Source organism: Carcharhinus amblyrhynchos, chromosome 20 (assembly GCF_965287045.1).
Source record: "Carcharhinus amblyrhynchos chromosome 20, sCarAmb.v2.hapA, whole genome shotgun sequence".
Classification (NCBI taxonomy): domain Eukaryota; kingdom Metazoa; phylum Chordata; class Chondrichthyes; order Carcharhiniformes; family Carcharhinidae; genus Carcharhinus; species Carcharhinus amblyrhynchos.
In genome coordinates this window covers 51,234,838-51,249,628 of record NC_137343.1, presented here as the reverse complement: position 1 = coordinate 51,249,628, position 14,791 = coordinate 51,234,838, and the positions used below count along the sequence as shown (strand labels likewise).

The window sequence follows — 14,791 nt, the reverse complement described above, 5'->3', positions numbered from 1 at the left end:
CAGAATGATTTTTATAAATTTTAAATAAATTAAGCAAGCTTTTTGGTGATTTTTAAAAATAAAAAAGGTTATTTGTTATCAGACACTTGCTCTGGATGTTTGAAATGCTAAGGCTACTGGGGAGAGTTTAAACTAGAATGGTTGGGGGGGGGTGGGAATCAAAGTGAAGTGACTGGGAGAGAGGAGGCTAGCTCACAAATAGAGAGAGCTTGTCGACAGGGTGAGAGGGAGGATAGGCAGGTGATGGAGAAGGGGAGCGCTCAGACCGAAGGTTTGAGATGTGTCTATTTTAATGCTAGGAGTGTTGTGAACAAAGTGGATGAGCTTAGAGCGTGGATCGCTCTAAGTCCATTACAGAGACTTGGATGACTCGGAGGCAGGACTGGATACTTCAAATGCCGGGTTTCAGATGTTTCAGAAGGGACAGGGAGGGAGGAAAAAGAGGTGGGGGAGTGGCACTGTTGATCAGGGATAGTGTCACGGCTGTAGAGAAGATAGACGCCATGGAGGGATTGTCAATGGAGTCTCTGTGGGTGGAGGTTCAGAACAGGGAGGGGTCAATAACTTTACTGGGCGTTTTCTATAGGCTGCCCAATAGTAACAGGGATGTTGAGGAGCAGGTAGGGAAACTGATCCTGAAAAGGGGAAATGTACAGAAGAAATGTGGCAAATTTTCAAGGAATATTTGTCTGGAGTTCTGTACAGCAATGTTCCAGTGAGATAGGGAAGTTATGGCAAGCTAAAGGAACCGTGATGCATGAAAAAGGAAAGAAAAGTTTACAAAAGGTTCAGGGAGCTAGGCGATGTTAGGGATCTAGAGGAGTATACGGCTTGTAGGAAGGAACTTAAGAAGGAAATTAGGAGAGCCAGAAGGGGTCGTGAGAAGGCCTTGGAGGGTAAGATTAAGGAAAACCCCAAGGCATTCTACAAGTATGTGAAGAGCAAGAGGATAAGACGTGAAGGAAAAGGACCGATAAAATGTGACGGTGGGAAGGTTTGTACAGAACCGGTAGAAATTGCAGAGGTACTGAATGAATACTTTACTTCAGTATTCAGTGGAAAAGGATCTTGGTGGTTGTAGTGCAGACTTGCGGCGGACTGAAAAGCTTGAATATCTAGACATTTAGAAAAAGGATGTGTTGGAGCTTTTGAAAAGCATCAAATTAGATAAGTTGCCGGGACCGATTGGGATGTACCCCAGGCTACTGTGGGAGGCAAGGGAAGAGATTGTTGAGCCTCTGGTAATGATCTTTGCGTCATCAATGGAGACAGGAGTGGTTCCGGAGGATTGCGGATGTGGTTTCGAGAAAGGGAGAAGAGATAGCCCAGGAAATTATAGACCAGTGAGTCTAACCTCAGTGGTTGGTAAATTGATGGAGAAGATCCTGAGAGACAGGATTTATGAACATTTGGAGAGGTATTGTATGATCAAAAATAGTCAGCACGGCTTTGTCAAAGGCAGTTCATGCCTTACGAGCCTGATTGAATTTTTTGAGAATGTGTCTAAACACATTGATGAAGGAAGAGCAGTAGATGTGGTTTATATGAATTTCAGCAAGGCATTTGATAAGGTGCCCCATGCAAGGCTTATTGAGAAAGTTAGGGGGCATGCGATCCAAGGGGACATTGCTCTATGGATTCAGAACTGGTTTGCCTACAGAAGGCAAAGACTGGTTGTGGATGGGTCTTTTTCTGCATGGAGGTCGGTCACCAGTGGAGTGCCCCAGAGATCTGTTCTGGGACCCTTACTCTTGTGATTTTTATAAATGACGTTGATGAGGGAGTGGAGGCATGCGTTGGTAAGTTTGCCGATGACACAAAGTTTGGAGGTGTTGTGGATAGTGTGGAGGGGTGTCAGAAGTTGCAGCGTGACATAGGATGCAAGACTGGGCAGACAAGTGGCAGATGGACTTCAGCCCAGATAAGTGTATGGTGGTTCATTTTGGCAGGTCAATAGAATGACAGATTATAATATTAAGAGTAAGGCTCTTGGTAGTGTGGAAGATCAGAAGGACCTTGGGGTCCAGGTTCATAGGACGCTCAAATTAGCCTCGCAGGTAGAGGATGTGGTTAAGAAGGCGTATGGTGTAGTGGCCTTCGTCAATCAAGGAATTGAGTTAGGAGTCGAGAGATAATGTTGCAGCTGTCTGACCCTGGTCAGACCCCACTTGGAGTACTGTGCTCAGTTCTAGTCACCTCATCACAGAAAAGATGTAGAAGCCATAGAAAGGGCGCAGAGGAGATTTATAAGGATGTTGCCTGGATTGGGGAGCATGCCTTATAAGGATAGGTTGAGAGAGTTGGTCTTTTCTCCTTGGAGAGACGAAGGATAAGGGGTGACCTGATAGAGGTGTATAAGATGCTGAGAGGTATAGATTGGGTGGATTCTCAGAGGCTTTTTCCCAGGGCTGAATTGGTTGCCACAAGAGGGCACAGGTTTAGAGTGCTGGGGAGTAGGTACAGAGATGTCAGGGGTAAGTTTTTCACTCGGAGGGTGGTGGGTGCGTGGAATCAGCTGCCGGCGGTGGTGATGGAGGTGGATTCGATAGGGTCTTTTAATAGACTTTTGGATAAGTACATGGGACTTTGTAAGATAGAGGGTTATAGGTACGCCTAGTAGGTAGGGACAAGTTTGGCGCAACTTGTGGGCTGAAGGACCTGTTTGTGTTGTAGTTTTTCTATGAAAAAAATGTTCCTTTGGATTGACGCAGCAAGCCATATGCAGCAAGGCTTGGGCGGATGGCTAGTGACATTTGTACAAAACAAGTGCTGTCGACATGCTAGAGGTTACCACTGACCAGAAAATTTCCTGTATGTTGAAGGGGCTGAAAACTTACACCCAGACTTTTAAGCACAACAGGATGCAATCATATTTCTGCAGTTGCTTTTGCCAGTGTCTTTTTTTTAATGTCCCCTCACTATCTTTCCTACATCCTTGATTTGGTCACCACTATAGTTCCACGTCTCTTAAGTGTTGGGCTGTCAGAATCTATATTCCCATTGGCTAGAAAGACACTTTTTTGTCAGCTTAAATCATTATGGTGAATTTTTAGTGGAATTCTGAAGTATTGGAAGTACGCTCAGTCCAAATGGAAATAGTTCCAGTGTCCACCAGACAGATTTATAGCAGAATATACCATGCCAACCATCCCCAGAAAGAGGACAATGGTTTTCCAAGCTGGTGTGTTCTATTTTATTAATTAAGAAAAGACATTGGGGAATAATTTTAATAGAGATTGATGTTACAAGATGGAGGGAAAATATACTTCTAAAATTTCTTAGTTTTGCTTCTATTTTAAAATATATTATTATCGCAATATATTAAATCTGTATTTGTCATTAAGCTGATACCGAATCCACCACAAGGAATTGTTGCCACTCGTAATGACAGATGGTTCCCACCAGCCCCTCAACTCCAGTTCCTCAGCTAGTGTTGCATAGTTCACAGCCCGCATTCAGCTTGTACTAAAGTCTGAGTGATTGAGCAAGTTAATGTTCAAACTCTCGCAGTGCAAACTTTGAATTTCCATTTAATTTGAACAGGGAAGAGAGGAAAGATCCATTGTCAGCACTGGCTCGTGAGTATGGTGGCTCCAAGAGGAACGCACTGTTAAAGTGGTGTCAGAAGAAGACTGAAGGTTATCAAGTAAGTGAGCAACACACTGGCTGGAAGTTTCTGGCCATCCAGTCTAGTGGGATCTTCTGCTCCTGCTGATGATGATACCTCCCACCCCAGTGGGTTTCACAGCAGGGTGCGATGCAGTGGGAAACCCCATTGACAACAGCAGCATCAGATCATCTAGCCAATGGCGGGCCATGTGGAAAATCCCATCCACTATTTCTAATTTTCTTTGTTTGACACATAAAGAGGAGTATTTTAAAATGTGAGTGAATGGTTCCAGAAAAGTGAGAAAATAGAAAAATGATGAAAAATATCTGCCAACCTCTAACTGAACTGAGGTACGAATGATCTTGAATCGCACAAAAAGCAATTTGATCTGAAGAATAGCAGTGTTTAGCTGGTTTGCTCTCATGCCAGTCACCGATTGCTCAGAACCCATGCAATCGATTACTTCACCTCTGACAAAGGGCATTCGGACTCAAAACATTAGCTGTATTCTCTCTCCACAGACACTGTCAGACCTGCTGAGATTTTCCAGCATTTCCTGTTTTTGTCTTTTGGTCTTTAGTGTAATAAAATGTTCCAAAGTGCCTTCCCATTATAAAACAAAGTATAACACTGAGCCCCGTTTTAGGTCAGATGATCTAAAGCTTGATCCAAGAGGTCAGTTTTAGGAAGCATCTTAAAGAAGGTAGTGAAGTAGTGAGATATGGAGGAGGGATTTGGGAACTGAAGGCATGACCACCAGTGATGGAGCAATGCAGGATTCACAAGGGGCTGGAATGAGAGAAGCACCGATATCTCAGACAATTGTGGGGTTGAAGGAGATAACAGAAATAGGGAGGCGTGAGTCCATTGAAGTATTTAAAATTAGCATGAGAATTTCAAATAAGAGGCCTTTAGGATACTAAGTTGGCCAAATAGCTGCCCTCATTCAAATTGTCTTGTGATTAAGTTGTTAAAAACAGCAACATTTCTTGCAATTCAAGATTATAAAAAATGTATTTTGAGTATTTTGCTGTGTTGCGGTTTCCATATTCGAGTGCGATCTCTTCAAGAAATAAATGTTTAATGTTTAAATTTTTAAGAATGGAATTGCCTTTTTCAAAGAATCCATACAGTGCAGAAAGAGGCCATTTGGCCCATCAAGTCTGCTCAATTTTCCAACCGAGCATCTTACCATGTCCCAATCCCACATATTTACCTAGCTAATCCCCCCTAGCCTACACATTTAAGGGTCAATTTAGATGGCCAGTCCACCTAATCTGCACGTCTTTGCACTGTGGGAGGGAATCAGAGCATCCGGAGGAAACCCACACAGACACGGGGAGAACATGCAACCTCCACACAGTCACCCAAGACTGGAATTGAACCTGAGTCCCTGGCGCTGTGAGGCAGCAGGGCTAACCACAGTACCACCTATTGCAACTGTGCCAGCTTCCTCTCTGAACACTCTGATTTTCACCTATTCAGTGGGCAGCAATAGGAGTTGGCACCTTGGCCAGACTGGAGGTGATGGTGGTAAGGATTGGGAGCCCTGGTTTATTACTAGCATGTGTTCACTCATTCTCTATTGCTAACATAATTAATTAATTAAAATATCATTAAAGCAACAGCTGAAATCCAGTTTTCAGATCAGTGATCTCTGGGACAGTCTCGGCTGTACATTGGGACTTCCTGCTCAGTATGATTCAGGCTACAATGGACAGTGTTGCCAACTAACCTGGGGAGAAATCATTTAATCCTAATCTACTGTTAAATCACAGGAAAGAAAGCATCTCTCTCAGAGCAGCACTTTGGAGACACATTGAGCCCCTTAAAATTTACCACATTCAATAAAATTGTGGCTGATCTTAATTCAATGTTTGCTTCTTTGACCCGAATCCCTCCAAACTCTTTATCCATCAAAAATCATCCACCTTAGATTCCAGCACTGTTACAGGGAGATACACTGGGGTGAGGGTCAGGCATTGCAATAACATTATCTGTTCAACCTTCCTGCACTTTCGATGCTCACCCCCCAACCCAGCCACTTATACTTTATTGAGCTCTGGCCTGTACTTACCGCCAGCACTATTTTTGGATCAGTTTTCCAATATTTCTATAATTGAATGCATGACTTGCAAGGAAATTTTAAGAATTGAATCCACTGGAATTGCCTGGTGGATTTGCAATTTCTGTGTTTATACTTTGAGGGACTTGCAAAGGCACATGCCATCAGTGCTGATTCACAGTGACAGTATGATTTAGAGGTGCTGGCCACAGACAGTTTCCACCATTCTTTAGAGCAGCTCAAGGGACAAGCACACAGAATTAATCACTTTTATTATCAAAACAGGAAGATTTTAGCCTTGCATTACTTGCTCTGAACTCTCAGAAATCCCCTAAAAAGGCACAAAAGAATGTCTCAGGTTATTGAGCTTTGCTATGGTAATGATATAAGGGAGAATCACAAGGAAACAGCAGAGAACGTCCCACGGTGACTTACTGGAGCATCATGAAGCAAAATTTCACACGCAGCTCTATGAGGCAGTGCTAGGACAGATTGTTAAAAGCTTGCTCTCATGGCGCAGCGATTAAAATTGGGATACTCAACAGACTAGAATTAGGTGAATATGGGTACTTGAGGGTTTCAGCAAGAGTATGTTAGTGATATGGAGAGGCATGGCCTTGGGAGGAATTTGAAAGCAAGAATTTTAAAATAAAGGCATTGCTCGACTGTGAAGATAGTTTGGCAAGCAGAATTTTGGCAGGGCAAGCTGGTGAAATCACGCGGGAGCTGAGAATCAGGTTCACACCTGATTTCTTGCCTCTTGAGATCTTGCAGATACCGGATATCCAGCACATTCAGCCTCCTGCCCGTTTCCAGTGAGAGGCTGAATAAATTATTTAAATATATTTTAGCACTTGTTTCCATGTGATTACCATTCAGTTGTCCAACTCGCTTGCCTTTGTGGCCTCATCGGGAGATATTCTCTCTGGTATCACATGTGGTCCCCACGAACAGGGACCAGTTGTGACTGCCTCACTGGTAGCAGCGGAGGCCACTGAGGCCTGCCCGGGAGGTCAGGTTCAACGAGGGTTTCCCCATGGGCACTGCCAGCCTGGTACACTAGCACTGCCCACTGGCCACTTTGCACGAACTCAGTGGGGGAGGGAGGAGGCCCCACTACCACTCTGCACGTGACTGATGGGGAGGAGGGGACCCTTCTGTGACTCTGCGTGCACAGTGGGAGGGACCCGCTGCCACTCTGTAGGCGATCGGTGGGAAGGGAGGGGACGATTGGTCGGTGGTGTGATTGGCCTTGGAGGGATGGGTGCGCACCCAACGGCTCTTTCTGCTGCTGCAGCAGCATTCCTGACAAGTTAAGCCCCACCAACTCTGTCTAGTGGCTAGAAACAGCCTGGTCCATTTTTCCCTTTGCTAAGTGAAGAACGTACTGAATTTGGACTCACCCAAAATTGGATCTGAAACTGTCCCAAATTCATGCTCTGTAGGCACTTAGAATTTTTCTCATAAAATTGCCTCTTTTGAGTTAAGCGAGTTTGGAATGTAGAAGGGCGTATGTTGAAACTGTAAGTCCAGAGATGACAAAGGCGTGAATAAGGCATTTAGCAGCATGTGAGCTGAAACGTGCAAAATCAAATGAAGTTATTAAAGTGGAAGCAGGCAGTAATGATGAGGATGTGTAGTTGGAAGCTCATCTCCAGGTTAATCCTAATTCCCTCACTTTAGGGATTGGGATCGAGGAAGCAGGAGGTGGATATAATGGACATGATGAACTGAAATTGAGCATGGGGGAAGATAAGAGAGACAAATGAGAGTTCAGGGCTAGGGCTAGGGGGAGCATTAAAAGAAGTTTGACCCGGTGTGATAGTGGAGAGGGTGAAACAGCAGAGGCAGTTGGTCAGATGGTCTCAATCTTGGTTATAAAGAATTCAGTGATCTCTTCACACCTATTGTTGAAATTGAGGTGGAACAGACAGAAGAAAGGTTTTGAAGTAGATGCTTTGTGTAAATGTTAAGAACTAGATTTAAAAAAACTCCAAGGTGTTTTGTGAAGTTAGCCTAGACTCACAGTAACAACACAGTGCTGTTGGATCCAGACAGACCAGCTCCCAGTGCATTGAATAGACCCTGCGCCAGAAACATGACTAAAAGACATTTCTTAAAGGCACAATATCGTCACAAGAGAAAAGAAGCCATGGGTTATCTTTGCATTCTAGGAGATTTAACAGACAAGAATGGCATTTGATGGTGCTAAACATGGCCAGACCTGGTGGTGAATGTCGAAAGCAGTTGTCCATCGTACCTGTTTGAATCTACATCAGTTGAACACAATAAAGTGGAGACGATAGCTATACCTGGGGAAAGGGCTAGGGTGAGAGAGAGTCATGGTTTATTGGGAGGGAGGACATCGAAGATGGATGTAAGAGCATGATTGAACAAATCAGCTGCTGCAGAAATGGAGGACCGAAGGTTTTATCATTGTTCTTTTGAGAGTGTAGTTGTAAGTGAAGTAGGGTGTAGTTTTTTTCCCCCAGGGCAGATACAGAATCATAGAACCCTACAGTGCAGAATGAGGCCCTTCGGCCCATCGAGTCTGCACCGAACACAATCCCACCCAGGCCCTACCCCCATATCCCTACATATTATACCCACTAATCCTTCTAACCTACACATCCCTGGACACTAAGGGGCAATTTCTTAGCATGGCCAATCAACCTAACCCGCACATCTTTGGACTGTGGGAGGAAACCGGAGTGCCCGGAGGAAACCCACGCAGACACGAGGAGAATGTGCAAACTCTGCACAGACAGTGACCCAAGCTGGGAATCGAACTCAGGACCCTGGAGCTGTGAAGCAGCAGTGCTAACCACTGTGCTACCGTGCCGCCCAAGGAGAACGAGCTAGAGCGAGGCCCTGGAAAGAGTCTGCAGGTAGGGAGTGGCCAGCGATAGCCTTATGTAAACAAAGGAACATAGATGATGGGAGCAGGAGAAGGCCATTTGGCCCTTCGAGCCTGCTCCACCATTTATTACAATCAAAGCTGATCATCCAACTCAATAGCCTAATCCTGCTTTCTCCCCATAACCTTTGATCCCATTCACCCCAAGTGCTATATCCACTACCTATTGAGTACATTCAATGTTTTGGCATCAACTACTTCCTGTGGTAATGAATTCCACAGGCTCACCATTCTTTGGGTGAAGAAATGTCTCCTCATCTCCATCCTAAATAGCCTACCCTGAATCCTCAGACTGTAACCCCTGATTCTGGACTCTCCCACTTTCACTGCATCTAATCTGTCTAGTCCTATTAGAATTTTATAAGTCTCTATGAGATCTCTCTTCATTCATTTGACTCCAGTAAAAACAATCCTAACCCACACGATCTCTCCTCGTACATCAGTCCCGCCATCCCCGGAATCAGCCTGGTAAACCTTCACTGCACTCCCTTGAGAGCAAGAACATTCTTTCTCAGAAAAAGAGACCAAAACTGCGCACAATACTCTCGGTGTAACCTCACCAAGGCTCTGTATAATTGCAACAACACATCCCTGCTCCTGTACTCGACCTCTCGCAATGAAGACCAACATACCATTTGCTTGTTTACCCCCTGCTGCACCTGCACGCTTACCTTCAGTGACTGGTGCATAAGGACACCCAGGTCCCACTGCACACTCCCCTCTCCAGTTTACATCCATTCGGGTAGTAATCTGCACTTTGTTTTTGCTTCCAAATTGAAGAGCCTCACACTTATCCAAATTATACTGCATCTGTCATTGATTTGCCCACTCGCCCAACCTATCCAAATCATTCGGAAGAATCTCTGCATCCGTATTACAGTTCACCCTCTCGCCCAACTTGATATCACCTGCAAAGTTTGAGATGTTACATTTTGTTCCCTCATCCAAATCATTAATGTATATTGTGAATTACTGGGGTCCCAGCACCGATCCCTGTGATACATCCTAGGATACTTTGGGAAACAAAGGATGAGATTGCAGAGCGTTTAGCTTTGATCTTTGGGTCCTCACTGTCCACAGGGATTGTAAAAAGTCTGACAACACCAGGTTTTAGTCCAACCTATTTATTTGATAATATACTCACAAGCTTTCGAGGGGACTGCCTCTTCGTCAGGTGAATGGAGAGTTCTGGCCTCAGACAGAGCATATAAAGCACAGACAGTTTAGAGATTACTGATTAGAATGCGAATCCTTACACCTAACCTGCTGTTCAAGACCTGAAGTGGCTGATAATGTGAGTGGAAGGAGCACTGATCACAGTTTAAAGAGATGTGTATTGTCTCCAGACAGTACAGTAAGTGAGGTTTTGCAAACCGAGGCAAGTCACGGGGGTTACAGATAGTGCGACATGAACCCAAGATCCCTATTGAGACCGTCCTCATGTGTGCGGAACTTGGCTATCAGTCTCTGTTCAGCGACTCTGCGCTGTCGTGTGTCGTGAAGGCCGCCTTGGAGAATGCTTACCCGAAGGTCAGAGGCTGAATGCCCGTGACCACTGAAGTGTTCGCCAACAGGAAGGGAACAGTCTTGCCTGGTGACTGTCGAGCGATGTTCATTCATCCGTTGTCGTAGCGTCTGCATGGTCTCCCCAATGTACCATGCTTCGGGACATCCTTTCTTGCAACGTATCAGGTAGACAATGTTGGCCGAGTTGCAAGAGTATTTACCATGTACCTGGTGGATGGTATTCTCACGTGTGATGATGGTATCCGTGTCGATGATCTGGCATGTCTTGCAGAGGTTGCTGTGACAGGGTTGTGTGGTATTGTGGTCACTGTTCTCCTGAAGGCTGGGTAGTTTGCTGCGAACAATGGTCTGTTTGAGGTTGCGTGGTTGTCTGAAAGCAAGAAGTGGGGGTGTGGGGATAGCCCTGGCGAGATGTTCGTCTTCATCAATGATATGTTGAAGACTCCGGAGAAGATGTCGTAGCTTCTCCGCTCCGGGGAAGTACTGGACGACGAAGGGTACTCTGTCCACTGTGTCCTGTGTTTGCCTTCTGAGGAGATCGGTACGGTTTTTCGCTGTGGCACATCGGAACTGCCGATCTATGAGTCGAGTACCATATCCTGTTCTTACGAGGGCATCTTTCAGGGTCTGGAGGTGTCTGTCACGATCCTCCTCATCTGAGCAAATCCTGTGTATACGGAGGGCTTGTCCATAGGGAATAGCTTCTTTAACATGTTTAGGGTGGAAACTGGAGAAGTGGAGCATTGTGAGATTGTCTGTGGGCTTGCGGTACAATGAGACAGTCGATGAACCAGAACAGCCGACAGAGAGATCCGCAGTGCAACAGCCTAAGAGGAAGGAATCCAATTGGACTCCTCCGGAAGGCCGCTGCCCTCGACTGGACTTGTATGCCCAAACCATCAGGAGGTGCGTTAACACCAGATTCATCAGCCGCACTCACAAGACAGCCCCGAACGCCATCCACGCTCTCAAGACAAACCGCAACATTGTCATCAAACCAGCAGACAAAGGAGGGGCCATCGTCATACTGAACAGAACGGATTACTGTAAAGAAGTGTACCGACAACTAAACAATGAGGAACACTACAGACAATTACCCACAGATCCGACCAAAGAACACACTCGTCAACTCAACAATCTGATCAAGACCTTTGATCCGGGCCTTCAGAGCACCCTCCGTGCTCTCATTCCACGTACTCCCCGCATTGGAGATCTCTACTGCCTCCCAAAGATACACAAGGCAAACACACCTGGCCGTCCCATCGTACCGGGCAATGGAACTCTGTGTGAGAACCTCTCCGGCTACGTCGAGGGCATCCTGAAACCCATTGTACAAAGAACCCCCAGCTTTTGTCGCGATGCTACGGACTTCCTACTGAAACTCAGCACACACGGAGCAGTTGAACCAGGGACACTCCTCGTCACAATGGATGTCTCAGCGCTCTACACCAACATCCCCCACAACGATGGCATTGCTGCGACTGCCTCAGTACTCAATGCTGACAACTGCCAGTTTCCAGATGCAATTTTACAACTCATCCGCTTTATCCTGGACCACAATGTCTTCACCTTCAACAACCAGTTTTTCATCCAGACACATGGAACAGCCATGGGGACCAAATTTGCACCTCAATATGCCAACATCTTCATGCACAGGTTCGAACAAGACTTCTTCACTGCACAGAATCTTCAACCGATGCTGTACACTAGATACATCGATGACATTTTCTTCCTTTGGCCTCATGGTGAACAATCACTGAAACAACTATATGATGATATCAACAAATTCCACCCCACCATCAGACTCACCATGGACTATACCCCAGAATCAGTTGCATTCTTGGACACACGCATCTCCATTAAGGACGGTCACCTCAGCACCTCACTGTACTGCAAGCCCACAGACAATCTCACAATGCTCCACTTCTCCAGTTTCCACCCTAAACATGTTAAAGAAGCTATTCCCTATGGACAAGCCCTCCGTATACACAGGATTTGCTCAGATGAGGAGGATCGTGACAGACACCTCCAGACCCTGAAAGATGCCCTCGTAAGAACAGGATATGGTACTCGACTCATAGATCGGCAGTTCCGATGCGCCACAGCGAAAAACCGTACCGATCTCCTCAGAAGGCAAACACAGGACACAGTGGACAGAGTACCCTTCGTCGTCCAGTACTTCCCCGGAGCGGAGAAGCTACGACATCTTCTCCGGAGTCTTCAACATATCATTGATGAAGACGAACATCTCGCCAGGGCTATCCCCACACCCCCACTTCTTGCTTTCAGACAACCACACAACCTCAAACAGACCATTGTTCGCAGCAAACTACCCAGCCTTCAGGAGAACAGTGACCACAATACCACACAACCCTGTCACAGCAACCTCTGCAAGACATGCCGGATCATCGACACGGATACCATCATCACACGTGAGAATACCTTCCACCAGGTACATGGTAAATACTCTTGCAACTCGGCCAACATTGTCTACCTGATACGTTGCAAGAAAGGATGTCCCGAAGCATGGTACATTGGGGAGACCATGCAGACGCTACGACAACGGATGAATGAACATCGCTCGACAGTCACCAGGCAAGACTGTTCCCTTCCTGTTGGCGAACACTTCAGTGGTCACGGGCATTCAGCCTCTGACCTTCGGGTAAGCATTCTCCAAGGCGGCCTTCACGACACACGACAGCGCAGAGTCGCTGAAGAGAGACTGATAGCCAAGTTCCGCACACATGAGGACGGTCTCAATAGGGATCTTGGGTTCATGTCGCACTATCTGTAACCCCCGTGACTTGCCTGGGTTTGCAAAACCTCACTTACTGTACTGTCTGGAGACAATACACATCTCTTTAAACTGTGATCAGTGCTCCTTCCACTCACATTATCAGCCACTTCAGGTCTTGAACAGCAGGTTAGGTGTAAGGATTCGCATTCTAATCAGTAATCTCTAAACTGTCTGTGCTTTATATGCTCTGTCTGAGGCCAGAACTCTCCATTCACCTGACGAAGAGGCAGTCCCCTCGAAAGCTTGTGAGTATATTATCAAATAAATAGGTTGGACTAAAACCTGGTGTTGTCAGACTTTTTACTGTGTTTACGCCAGTCCAACGCCGGCATACCCACATCACAGGGATTGTGCCAGAGGACTGGAGAGTGACAAATGTTGTTCCTCTCTTCAAGAAAGGAAATAGGAATGACCCTGGTAATTATAGGCCAGTTAGTTTACTTCGGTTGTTGATAAGTTAATGGAAAGGGTTCTGAGAGATAGGAGGTCCACCTCGTTGTCAAATGAGGGGCATGCACATGGTGGGTCGTGCGTGGGCTACTGTTGGGAGGTTCCAGGAGTGGCCTAGTACTTCGTGTCAGTGTGTGTGCTTGATCCTGGACCGGTAGACGGGCGCCGCAACAGCTCGGTGACTAGCACTGCTAGCTGTACAGATACATGGATTTGGGCCTGTGTCTGTGGGAGTTTGTGCATTCTCCCTGCGGATGCGTGGGTTTCCTCCGGGCGCTCTGGTTTCCTCCCACACCCCAAAGATGTGCTCTTAGGCTGATTGGTTTTACCAAATTGACACTATTCTCCCCTGAATCTGGCTAAGTCAGGGGTTCTATTCATAGACACGCAGGGTAGAATAGGTGTAGGGTGATGCGGCGGCGCGGGCTTGTTGGGCCGAAGGGCCTGTTTCCTGTGCTGGGTTGTTCTTTGTTCTTTGATTTATGACCATTTGGAAAGATGCAGCTTAATCTGGAATAGTCAATATGGTTTCATGAGAGGTAAGTCCTGCCTCTCAAATTTGATTGAATTCCTAAGTGTGTGGACAAAGGTAGAGCAGTTAATGTCGTATACGTGGATATTAGTAAGGTGTTTGATGAAGATAAGGAGGTGTGAGATAGAAGGAAATTTGGCTGATTGGATAAGTAACTGGCTGTCTCATAGAAGACAGAGGATGGTGGTGGAAGGAAAATTTTCAGACTGGAGGCCAGTTACCAGCGGTGTACCACAGGAATCAGTGCTGGGTCCTCTGCTGTTTGTGATTTTTATCAATGACTTGGAAGAGGGAGCTGAAGGGTGGGTTAGTAAATTTGCTGACGACACCAAGATTGGTGGATGAGGTGGAAGGCTCTTGCAGACTGCAAAGAGACATTGATAGGATGCAGACCTGGGCAGAGAAGTGGCAGATGGAGTTTAACCCTGATAAGTGTGAAGTGATTCATTTTGGTAGGACAAACTCGAATGCAGATTACAGGGTCAACGGCAGGTTCTGAGGAATGTGGAGGAACAGAGAGATCTTGGGGTTCATATCCACAGATCTCTGAAGGTTACCATTCATGTGGATAGAGCCGTGAAGGAGGCTTGTAGTGTGTTAGCGTTTATTAACAGGGGGTTTGAGTTTGAGTTGCGGGGTAATACTGCAACTCTCCAGGACATTGGTGAGACCACATTTGGAATATTGTGCGCAGTTCTGGTCACCTCACTATAAGAAGGATGTGGAAGCATTGGAGAGAGGAGATTTACCAGGATGCTGCCTGGTTTGGAGGGTAAGTTTTATGAGGAAAGGTTGAGGGAGCTGGGGCTTTCCTCTTTAGAGAGGAAGAGGATGAGAGGCAACTTATTAGAAGTTTATAAGATGATGAGGGGGATAGGTCGAGTGGACGTGCA

At 46.1% G+C, this 14,791-nt stretch overlaps 1 protein-coding gene across 7 annotated transcripts in view; it reads left to right on the top strand.

The window, feature by feature from the left end:
* specc1la (sperm antigen with calponin homology and coiled-coil domains 1-like a) overlaps positions 1-14,791 on the top strand; it is a 281,487-nt gene that overhangs the window by 197,941 nt on the left and 68,755 nt on the right. For all 7 annotated transcript variants that reach the window (XM_080208609.1, XM_080208608.1, XM_080208607.1 and 4 more), the window contains exon 13: positions 3,544-3,646. In XM_080208609.1, coding sequence (XP_080064735.1) covers positions 3,544-3,646 — 103 coding nt within the window. The remainder of the gene's footprint in view (positions 1-3,543; positions 3,647-14,791) is intronic.